A 12,006-nucleotide genomic window follows, 5' to 3' on the forward strand; every position below is an offset into this window, starting at 1 on the left:
TTGATACCCCACATGATTATATTTGATGAAAAAAAAATTTACACCCCCCTTTTGGATGTATGGGGACCCCCCCTTAAATTCGTCGCAAAAGGATGTAACTCACTATATGCGTGAGCATTCACAGTTCCCACGCTTCTACCAAATTTGGTGTCAATCGCTATAACCGTCTCCGAGAAAAATGCGTGTGATGGACAGACAGACAGTAAACCGATGTTAATAAGGTTTTGTGTTTACACATTAGATTCTTCATGAATGGAATTTTAATATTTTATTCGAATGTCAATTATTCTCGTTAATTATGACGTCAGCATCCTATTTGCGGTAAATTTGCAGGAAATTGATAAGTTTGACACTAATAGTGGGATTTCCATAAAACTTGGCATGTGTATGCGAAATACGGTCCTCTATGCTGGTGCGAAATTGGTAGGCTTGGTGAATTTAAGGCGTCTTTTTCAGGAAATTTCTAAAAGTTGGTAATATACTATTAGTAAGTTTTTTAGAGCAGATATCGAAATGGGACGTATTTTAAGCCCTAGATTCCATCTAATCGCACAATTCTGATTTTTTTCGGATTTTTGGGTTGGATAGTTTCCGAAAATGAGTCCTGTCTCACTTTAAGTGCGTACATTTCGACTTTTTGCTCGCGCACTTTGAATTCACACCAAAACTAATGTCAGTTTCGGAAAGTGCTAATCGAGACCTTTCATTTGATATCCTACACGACTATATCCGGTGAATTTTTTTTAAAATCCCCCCTTTCCATGTACGGGGGGAACCTCCCTTTAAACTCCATCTGAATTTATGTCACTCGCTGTATGCGTGGGATTTCATAGTTCCCATCTATCCACCAAATTTCGTTCGGATCGGTTTAGCCGTTTTGGGGAAAAGTGTGTGTGATAGACAGTGAATCGATTTTAATAAGGTTTTGTTTTACATAAAACCTTTAAAAGGGTAGACTTAGTGGTAATGAAATGTACTCCTCACAAAATACGAAAGATCATTGTAATTGATACAAAAAGATGTGAACTTAGATTAAAAAGAAAAAAATTGTTCTAAGAGAAACATTTAAGTCCTTCCATTCCAACCAATTCTTCCGACGTTTCACTGAGTTGCCTGGGTATCATCAGGGAAAATGGGTAAAAAATGCAGGAATCTTTTGAAAAAAATGAAGCGCTGGCATTTCCAAAAATTTCAAAACAAAAAAAGGAATTCGTAAATACTAAATGAGAAAGGGACATGAACAATGTGATAGTGCTAGGAGCTGGAATAATTGCCGAAAAATGAATTAATCCTTTGAAAAGCATCTAACGTTAATATTGTGAATTACGAGAAAAGAGGCGCATTTCGTGATCTCTAATTTAGAAGAGAAAAGACCTGAAAATGGTATATAAGTAAAACGACTGGCGGTTTCGTCCAGGGCAGAGGCAACTCATCAGACGTTACCTCACCTGCCTGGGAGCGTAACTACAGGTGGTAGTCGCTTGTTTATATAATCTTAAACAACCGCTTTCGTTCAGACAAACTTTGATGTGAAATTTTTGTTTTTATTGAACAAGCATCTACTCAATGACAGACGGGACCAATTGGAAAGAAATTTTCTCCTACTTTTGTCAACTTTGGACCTATTTTTCTGGGCTAAACATCAAGTTTTCGGTTTCGACAAAAGTCGCCGAAAGGTGGAGGAACGTTTCGAAGATTTTGAACGGCGATATCTTTGTAAACTTTGAGCATTTGGAACAAAGAAGGGAAATACGCGATCACTAGTTTAGAGGAGAAAGAGACATGGAAAATGGTATATATATTGGAGGTCTAGAAGCTGGGAAAATCGTCCGAACATGGAGTAATCATTTGAAAAGCATTTAACGCTTCCTTAAATATTGAGAATTTGGAGAATCATAATCATCTAGAGTCTAGAATGTTTTCAAAAACTCTAAATGTCAACACTGCGTACATTTTGAGAATTCGGAGAATAATCGTATATGAGCTCGTAGGTCTAGAAGCTGCGAAAATCGCCCGACGATGGAGTCTTTTTTTTAAAACGTCGATATCTCCGTTAATATTAAGAATTTCGACGAAATGGGTGAAATTCACGATTAGTTGTTTAGACTGAAAAAAATGGAAATTAGCGTACATGCTGGGGGTCTAAGAGATGGAAAAGTTGCCGAAAGATGGAAAAATCTTTTGAAAAACCTGGCATGTCAATATCTCTAAGTTGAAATTAACGTCCATGTTTTTTTTACAGTTGGTATATAAGTTAAGAAAAAACTAGGTGTTTTTCCCCATCCTGTAAATATTTTTATTTTTCCCCCGCATACAATTGTTTCGGAGACCACGTGCCTCCTTCCTCAGTGCTAGTACCTAATCTAATTAGATTAGGTACTAGCACTGGAGAATTGTTGGGTCAAGTTGCAGACTAAGTACTTATCCGACCACCTTCATGTCTTGAAAAACTGCACCTTCTGTTTGTTCTACTATGGAGCTATGTTTAAATCAAGGGTGCCACATGAGGGAGTAGAAACAGAGCTTCATAGGCATGCTAAGAAGAAAGTAGGTATATTCCTTAGATGAATGAGGTGTTTTCCACATTATAAATCCCGACATTGTAAGCCCTCTGCGAGACTCGCACGGCTACAAGTATTGCATCACGATCATCGAATGGCGATTGATTGATTGGATTACGCGGTGGCCTGAGACCACCCCTCTGAAGGACATTGCAGCACAGTCATGTGCTGAGGCCCTGTCAAGGGTGGATTCCGCGTTTTCTTGCTCCAGTTGTAATAATCACAGACCATGGAATGTAGTTCGAATTTACTCTCATCTTTAAACTCGGAAATCTCCTATGTACCCTCGGATGCTGGAACGTTGGTATCGATTGCTAAAAGCGGCTATTATGGCATGCGACGACCGGTCCTGGTTCCAGGTCTTACCTTTCGTTTTGGCTGGCCTCCGTTCAGTTGCCGCAGAGAAACGGGACGGTCCTGGAGAAACTGGATTTCTGCGCTTGTTACGAGAAGCCGTTGTCAAATTGAAGTTGCCTAGGGACCTTGTAGTCTGGACTCACTTGTATCAGTTAAGCCTGGTAGGGAGGAAAACGATCGCTGAACCTAAGTATGCCTAGTTATTCTTGCGTGTGTAAAGAAGCCAGAGTATGGACTGCTGCTCTAAACAACAGTAAATACTGGAAATTCTGTTAAATTCCCCCTGGATCAAGCTACCAAAAATACTATGACATTACCTCTCGTTTCAAACAAATAAAGAAAATATAAATTACGTCTCTTACTAACTTTATTACAATACACATACAGTACATATATACAACAGTGTTTAGCCACACTTACTCCCTAAATACTCTGTTTTACTCATGCGTAAAAATAAATATTTTAAACCTATAAATAACGGAAATCTAACTAAACTCTCTACAGCTCATTTGGTATTAATTTTTTTCAACTATCAACAGGTGAACAATGACCTCTGCTTGTATTTTTACAGAGGCAACTTTCTACCTGGTTCGATTCGAGTTGGGTTTCACGTTTGGAAAGAAGGCCTCAATTGGAAGAATAGGGTCTTCGGTAGCCAAAGTAAAGTAGCCAGGTATCCTCCGCGAAATGCTAGCTTTATTGGGATTGTTGAACTTGAAAGAGCTACCAGACAGCGTCAACTGAGCAACACGCTCCGATTGCTCCGATGGAGACTGATTCAAGTCTGTTTTCTCACCTGAAGCAGGAGCAGATTGGTCTTCGTCCACTACTTCCGCTGATTGTCTGTTCCCATGATCAGTTTTACTGATTTTCATGATAGCACTTTCTGGCTTCGCTTCCGCTGTACTAGACACAGGGACAGGGTCAACTGCGATGTTATTTAGATCTTCAGGATTCATGTTTATTTGTTGCAACTCTGTAAGACTCTCTGTAGAAGAGGGTGGCACTCGAGATCTTTGGGTGTAACGATCACGGGACCATTGTCGGGCAGGTGGTCTTCGTTCTACTTCTTCTTCGGTTTCAGGAGATTCAGTAGTGGAGGTTGATTGTCGGAAGCGATTGTTGCCTGCGCGTCTGTAATTGCTCCCTCTTCGAGATGGTCGTGCAGTTGTTGTTGACGTACTTGATGCAGATGGAACCTCTGAATGTATACTTGGCTGTTGTTCATTGTCTCTGGTGTTGTCATCTACCTGGGAATCGTTCTCAGTGTCCGATGCTTGCTTTTCTGTCGTAGATCTCATTCGCAAAGAAGGAAGCAATCGTTTTCTGGTAGGGAACCTGAGCCTTGATCTTTGACTTGGCGTCGAAGATGAGACCGATGGTGATTCAGTAGTTGTTGTAGTCGTCGTTGAATGAGTCTTAATTCTATGCCTGTAGTCTTTCACACTGAACCTTGGTCGATCTTGTGAGCGGAATTTATTCACAGGTCGTAATCTGGTCACAGTTCTTGTACTTTCGGTTTCTGGCGTCGGAGCCAATGAAGAAGAAGCTTCAACCTCTACTGGTTCTTGACTAGGTGCTGTTTCTTGGTTCAATGTAGCTTCAGGTGTTGGTTTGACTTTGTACCTGTACCTTTGCCTGTGACTCAAATGTGGGTCTATATTTTCTGCGGGGATTGTAGTTTCAACAATCGGCTGTTTAGGCGTTTGATTCAAAATTACTTTTTCAGTAGTTAACTCTTGGATTTGAGGTACGGGAGACGAAACTGAGCTTAATTCTGTTGAAAGTTTAGTAGCTTCAGCAACGATTGGAACCACATTAATTTCTGGGACTGTGGTCTCTTCTGAAGGACTGAGGACCAGATTTGTAGTGTCTGGAATCTGTACCGTTGGATTGGTTTTGTCGTCGTTCGATAAAGCTGTGGTACTAGGGAATACATCCTGTTCCGGTGTGTCAATATCCTCTACTGTAGGCTGTGTGGTCTTTAATGACGGAGGATGGTATTCCAAGGACGTTGTGGTGTACAATTCCGTTGGCTGCCTATTGTGCATATTCGCTGAAATTGCATTGAATCTTGATTTCAGTGAATTCCTCTGAATAACACGCAAGGTGGGATCGGCAGGTGGTAAAGTACTACTAAGTTTTGCTGGAGTTCTTATTCGTGATCCTTGTCGGATTCGATTGAAGGGTCGATCGGTTGTTGAAACGGGTGCTGATGGTCTCTCACGCACTGTGTCCTGCTCAAGAGCTTGAATAGCTTCTTGCTCCTCTAGGTATTGTTCAGGTTTCTTAGATGTAGTGGGTCTAGTGGGTCTTCTCCTACGATTCTTACCCCTAGACCTAGTTCTAGATGGAAAAGGTTCTGCTGGTGACGCGGACGATGTCGATTCTGTTGATGCTGGTGAAACTGGGGGAAGAGGAATTGGTGTCGTCGTAGTTTTGTATTCTCCCATTTGCATTATCGTTCTCGGCGGATTTGTGGTGAACGCGTTCGGTTCTTCATTTATTATAACTTCGGGATTTTCTTGAATTTGCACTGAGCTTTGGAATCTGCTGGGGGGAGGAGTAGACTGTACTGGATTCTGGTGCAGTGGTCTTCCTGTTATAGCATCACTAATCGTAAAGTAAGTATGTTCTGAGCCAACCACATTTTTCTGTGGAATTGGTGGTGAATGCTCATTGGGTACTTGCCCAAAGTTTTGTATGTTATTTTTGACATCAAAGGAGTTTTGATGATGGAACTTGGTATTCGGGAAAGAATGTGTAGACGGCACGACTCCTGTTGGCTCAACTGTTAATGGCGTCTGTTCTGGAGCATTTGTTGGAAAAGCGACAATACTTGACACAGAAAAATTCAATGGAATAATTGTCGGTTTTCTCGGGATACTTTCATATTTGAATTTGTTTGCGTCTTGAAGGGGAGATATCACTGGAATGTTGTACTTGTTTAGAATATTGAGTGCATTGGCTTGCTCTTGCAACGAAATAGGCCGCTTGGTCGGAGCAAATGGTGTAGTTCTAAATGTAGAACTTTCCAGATGTATGTATGGTGGAGGCACCAAATTTTTGGAGTATTCGTCCTTCACAAAATGTTCTTTTTGTGGTGGTATGACATTATTGTAATTTAGCTTTTGTTGCTGTTGTACTTGTTGGAAGAATGGTGTAAGCACACTGGCTGGGATTGGTGGTAGAGTCTGAACTCTGAACTGGTTATGGTTATTTGTTTGGACAAAATTGCCTGAACTTGAAGTAGTGGAGCTCGCTGGACTGGGCGTCGAAGGAGCAGGCGTGCTTGAGGGCAAGGGACTTGATGTTGAAGATATAAACTCCTTTCCATCTGGCGTCCTACTAAATGTCAATTCGTAGCTCTGGCTTGGTGAAATTTTCACAGATGTTGATCCGAAGAAACTGGGGGTGCTACTCTCGAATCGTAGTGGTTGGTAAGGTTGGAAAGTTTGAATTTGTTGTGCAGGCTGTGAAATGATGGGACGTCCACTCTGACCGAATTGTTGAACGTTGCGGATATTGCTTCCAATTTCTGATGGTAAGAAAAGCGTTGGTTGTGGTTTTGGTTGCGACGGTTTCCCTCGTATCAAATGTGATGCCGGTCCGAAGTATGTTAGAGAGCCTACATTATCGCCAGGAAATGAGAATGATCCGACCGGTTTGTCCTTCATAGGTGCTGGTTGTTTATAGGCTAGTAGTGGTGAATGGCTGTGGAACTGAGGTGGTGGTGGTGTAAGAATAAGATCCCTGGAAAAAAAGTTAAAGTAGCAATTGACGAAATTATTCATAAAGAAATGCCTATGAGACTTCGCCAACTTTCAATCGGTTCTTAGGGCAATATTTTTTTTGGCTTATTTGGAACCATTTTCAAAATGAACTATGGAGTTGGCAAAAATCATGGCATAACATTGAGTTCAGATACTTGTATGACGGAGCTTCATGGAACAAAGTCACCATTGCGTCCTTCACCATCGTTGGCATCTGTTTAAATGCCGGAACTTGAGGATTCTTCACAAGAGTCGTCTGAATTCCATTGTAGAACTCTGGTTTTGTTATATATTCTGGTTTCAAATTGAACGCTGGCTTTCCAGTGATGTAGGCTGGTTTTAAGTAATTGTTGGGCACAACAGTCTGGGCTATGTTTGAAGCACTCGGGTGAATGTGTTGTCCATTCTCCTTTGGCAGTATGAAGTGGTGATGATGGTGGTGCGGCTGAGGAATGGGATCATATACTGGGAAGGGGTTTCTGTACTGAGTCACAGGTGGGTTTAATCCTTTGACTTGTTGCATCAGCGGTGCATTGTGTGGAGCAATGTGCGCCAGATGGAAATTATTTTGAGGATTCAGAGCACCAATTGTAATATAGTGCGGGCTAACCCCAAGTGTTTGCATGGGTTTCCATGGAGCCTGAAAGGATAATTTCGATTAAAATTACTTATTTATTTTTTGAAAGAATGGAAACTAATTTTACCCCCACATCTAGTATCCTGGCTGTTGGGTCCTCGTATGAACTACACTGATGTATGAGTGTGAAAATACCTATAAGAAAAAGAAAGATTCACATTAGACGCGTTTGATGTATTGATGTTGTGTTGGACGAAAGGTCGATTAAAATTGGTCGACGGAAGAGTAATCAAACAAGTGCTTAGGAATGGGGTGTTCATCTCTAGGATCATCACTTTGTCAAAAGATTCTAAGCAAAGCAACTCTCATAAGAAAGGGCGAAAGCGAAACCCTTGATAGAAAAAAACAATATTCGATGGCGCAAAAATCCAGTTTAAATCGTGTTAGAACACTTCATTTCAAGAACGTAAGGATGTACTAGGAGTAATTTGGTCAGCATTGCACTTTTCTGCGATTACTCATTGGGAAGTACCGTCCCCACGTACTTGAGGAGGCGATCAGACCCGAGTTTCAAAGAGGCTCATCTCAAGTGATTCTTGCCACACGGAAGCCTCAGCGTAGGTTATTTGGTACCATGGTAATCGGTGTGAGTCGGTTATTTACGATAAGCCTCCTTAAGGGAGCTTCATGGTAGTTGCGTTTGTGCCCATTTTGGGACGCCCCTTGGTTGCGGCAGAGATATTAGATAAGCATCACATCCTCTGGTATGAATGCTGAGTCAGCATTGGCGGAGCTCCGATTGTGGTCTTCAAGTCAAACCTTGTCCGATGAGGCCGTGGGATTATGCCTACAAGGCAAGTACTCACTTTAGACCCCCAGGACCTTCTTCCGGGATTATTACTTTAATTTGACGTATGTGCTCATTTACAGCTGAATCGACTAGTGTTTATCATCCAGTCCCGATACAAATCGCTTCACCACCAGTGAGATTTGGCCCGCGACTTTTCGTTGCTACAGTTTAATGCTCTAACCACTAAGCAATCCGAACATTTAGAACATAAAAACACGAAAACGCCTACTTTTAAGCTGGAAGAAACCAGTCAGAATCTGATAAAGGTTATCCAGATCTTGCAAGTAGAATTTGCGGCTGAAAATAAGTCATATAAGAATACAATAAAATGGTCTTTGTGAAGCTGTATTTAATAGATTTAGAGAAACTGATAGCGTCCCTGCATGGCATGTTACCAAAGCGTTAAATTAGTTTTCCGGTTTCTACCAGCTGCTGCTGCCATCCATTTGGCGATTTCTCCCTCTCTGTGTACCCGTCAGGGGACTAGGCAAAGATACGCATCATCTCATCACGCCAAAATTTCGATTGGCAGAATCAGCAATAGCATGGGCCGCCTCGTTTCGGCCAGTTCTAAATGCAGCGCAGCTCTCCAAACTAGCGCTCTACGAAGCAGTATACTAACACCTCCAGAACCAGAAACTAACTGTATAGCGTCGATGATTAATCTGGATCTACGGAAACCAAATTGTCAAAGCCCATCCTGCCCCAAACTTCTTGTAATCAATATTTCATAACTACGAGTATTGACACTGCGTCCAAGGATCTTTTCAGGCAGTTGCCTCAGCTGCCCTTCTGAGGGAATGATTCTTGAATAATTTTCCAAAGGAGGATGCGAACTTGATGCACGGAGTTATATGACCTTTAAACTTATCACCACAAATCTATAGGTACCTTCTCATGGGGTTATGTCCGCCTCTGTACAATGCTGTCTAAAACACTCTCTTACTTTACTAGTAGATAGATTGAGGCTTTAGTGAACTTCCTCGAATCTTTGTGGAAATTTAACGCTCCGTCATATGACGAATTATTTACTAGGCTGTCTTTGGTATGCTGTCTTTTCTCTCTCAGACCAAATGGTTCCTGCAGGCACTTAAGGCATATCGTAACCTAAAGCGGCCCCAACTAAAATTGGGTCTATAACCAAAATAACACTAGATTAACATATATATGTATATACAAATTCATATGCCGTGGACAATAAGATTATACATAGAAGATTTAACTCCCAGAGCATCCTTTGAAATTTTATGGCAACGAAAAAGTCTTGCACACGTTCGGCCGCGACGGGAATTGCGCAAGCGAAGTTATGCGCATGAGGGGTGGTGTTAGTGCCATGTATATGATGCAGTATATTGGTGTGCGCTCGAGTGGTTGCAGAGCTTTCTTAAAGATTCATTTTCGATTAGTGGTAATGGATCTTAATGGAATCAGTGAGTGAATGATGCTAACAAATTCCTCTATGGGAAGCTTGGTGGGAGCAAACACGCGCAACATTCTCGACAATAGATCCACGTTTGCTTTACTTGGAGGTAAGGAGGAAATAAGTACATGCATCCAAGATCAATCTTTTGTATGCATCCGTTTCCTGCTGGGATGATATGAAGGAGCACATACAAGAAAACTATCTAGACGACATTGACACACCAATACATTAACTACTCGGCCACTTACCTATTTTCTACCCCTATCTCAACCCGGAAGTTGCACAATCAGATTCCGTGCCCTTTGCGGTTGAAGTTGTTCCTCCCGTGTTTAGTCTTCTTGGCCGTGGAGCATATGACATCCACGTAGGCTTTTATTAACCAAAATACGTTTCAGTTCCATTATCAACATACTTAATGCGGTGCCTGTGGTAAGCCCATAACACAAAGGACAAATGCAACATTCATGACCGAAAGTGTGGATTCAAACCTGGGCCGCCGGTAAAACCTCATTTCTCGTTAGCTAATGCAAAGTTTACTAACTCAAAATTTTTCAGAAAACAACGCACCCTTCCATTCATAAGTGCATTCCCCTATTCCGTGGAGGTCAAACATGGCCTCATAGTCCGCCAATATGATACCTATGATAAACCCACTTTTGCCAACATGCAGCCCACTGCCAGTTACATCATACATCCCTATATGGTTTGGTTATCGATTATCTACCGCTTACGGGAGTTGGCATTGCCTAAAACTTCTAGGCTAGAATTGAGGATTGGGGCTAGTATGATCATATCATTTCATCAAGCTGTAATAGCTAAAGGGGTGAACAGCTGAAGACAATCAGTAGAGGTAGACTATAGTATGTTGGTGTGGTTATAATTTGCTGACGATACTCAAACGAACATGACTGGTATTCTCTTAACGATGAATGGAAAAGAGCCGGGTTTTCCAAAAGATAGCTCAGTTGCCAAACTTAAAAAAATGTTAACTGGAATTGAAGTTCTAAAGTGCATTGTTCCCCAATTTCGGGGATGCTATGAAGTGGTAGAATGGATCTCGTTCAAATTAATTAATTATAGTATTTATTAATAGTAATATCTGGATTGCTTAGTAGTTAGAGCAGCTGTCGCAATGGAAGGTCACGGTTTAAATCTCGCTGGTAGCGGAGAAGATTGCACCATGATTGGAAGTCGATTACTAGTCGATTCAGCTGTGAATAAGTAGCTGAATCAAATCAAGGTAATAATCACTGGCGAGCACAATGTAGACCACATTGCTTCCTAGTGTAGTGTTACGAATCCGAAATGAAGCGCTTTAACACTGTTGCACCAATGATTATTATCATAAATTTCGTAAACAGTTTATAGTTGATATTTCTAAAACGAATTAGCTTTTAACACTGAAGAGTGGGTTAGCTGTGTTCACTAAGAGCGGGTAGTTACACTTTCCTTAATTTATTGGAGAAGGAAATGTGACTAGCCCAAAAAGTCAAATATTTAGGTGGAGGTCAGTCTAAATTCATTGGTAAACATCAGGAGCTTTTGATGCCGGTGGGCCATTAAATTTGCAGATTTCGTTGCACTACTAAGAGAAGAATTTTATCGATGGGGTTTGTTATACTTTATGGTGGATATAGCGGGCTAGACCAGTTTAAAAAAGTACTAATAGAGCCCTTTCATCTCATACCCCTTATGACCATATTCTGAGGAAAATTCGCGCACTTTTTCACATTTATAGAGAGTTATCCCTAGGGTCTCACAGATCATATATTCTGACCGAATTTCTTGGCGCTCGGTGAAACCGTTTTCGATTAAATTGGATATAACAGATAGAACCTACCTCATGTTCCTACAGTATCAATATCAATTAGTAACTAGTTTAAATTATTATATTAGGCATATTATGATAACGTAGAGGCAATAAAAGGTGCCTTTATAGGAAAGTCAGTGGAGATAAAACCCAGGCCAAGCGATATAAGCTAAAAATCTTCTTTCTTGTCGATACTCGAAAAACTGTTTGAGAAACGCAGGAAGAATCACAATATTTGTTGCGAAGGCTTGCATAGTCCTGATGGATATAGCAGATGGAAGAATGTTCCCATGAACTCAAATAAAGCCAGTCGCTTGGAAATCATCAAAAGGAAAATGGTATTTGAACTCAAGATCCCTTCCTTTTTGGTAAACGGCTTCAACTATCAAACGAGGCCAAAAATGTGGGAGCGCTCCTGAACACGAAGTTAAATTGGGGTTAAAAGGGCAAGTGGGCACTTTTCACTATAAAGAAGACAGTGGTTGAAACATGGTTATTGTCGCCACACATGGCATCCTAGATATACCAAGTCATGTGTGTATGTACCGGAAAATTTCTGTTAATGCATGTGATGCTACCAGCCCCAATTGAAATACATCAGTACCAAAAATTTGACATCTGGTCTCATAGACTCCATCTTTTGAATATGTAACCC

At 41.1% G+C, this 12,006-nt stretch overlaps 1 protein-coding gene across 1 annotated transcript in view; it reads right to left on the reverse strand.

Annotated features, from left to right (window-relative positions):
* Window positions 1-3,267: 3,267 nt before the first annotated feature.
* Window positions 3,268-12,006, reverse strand: part of LOC119646802 (flocculation protein FLO11-like) — a 39,159-nt gene continuing 30,420 nt past the window's right edge. The window contains exons 2-4 of the mRNA XM_038047394.1: window positions 7,396-7,463; window positions 6,847-7,331; window positions 3,268-6,671 (exon numbers count right to left, since the gene is read on the reverse strand). Coding sequence (XP_037903322.1) covers window positions 3,500-6,671; window positions 6,847-7,331; window positions 7,396-7,463 — 3,725 coding nt within the window. The 3' untranslated portion in view covers window positions 3,268-3,499. The remainder of the gene's footprint in view (window positions 6,672-6,846; window positions 7,332-7,395; window positions 7,464-12,006) is intronic.

This window comes from Hermetia illucens, chromosome 1, assembly GCF_905115235.1.
Source record: "Hermetia illucens chromosome 1, iHerIll2.2.curated.20191125, whole genome shotgun sequence".
NCBI lineage: Eukaryota > Metazoa > Arthropoda > Insecta > Diptera > Stratiomyidae > Hermetia > Hermetia illucens.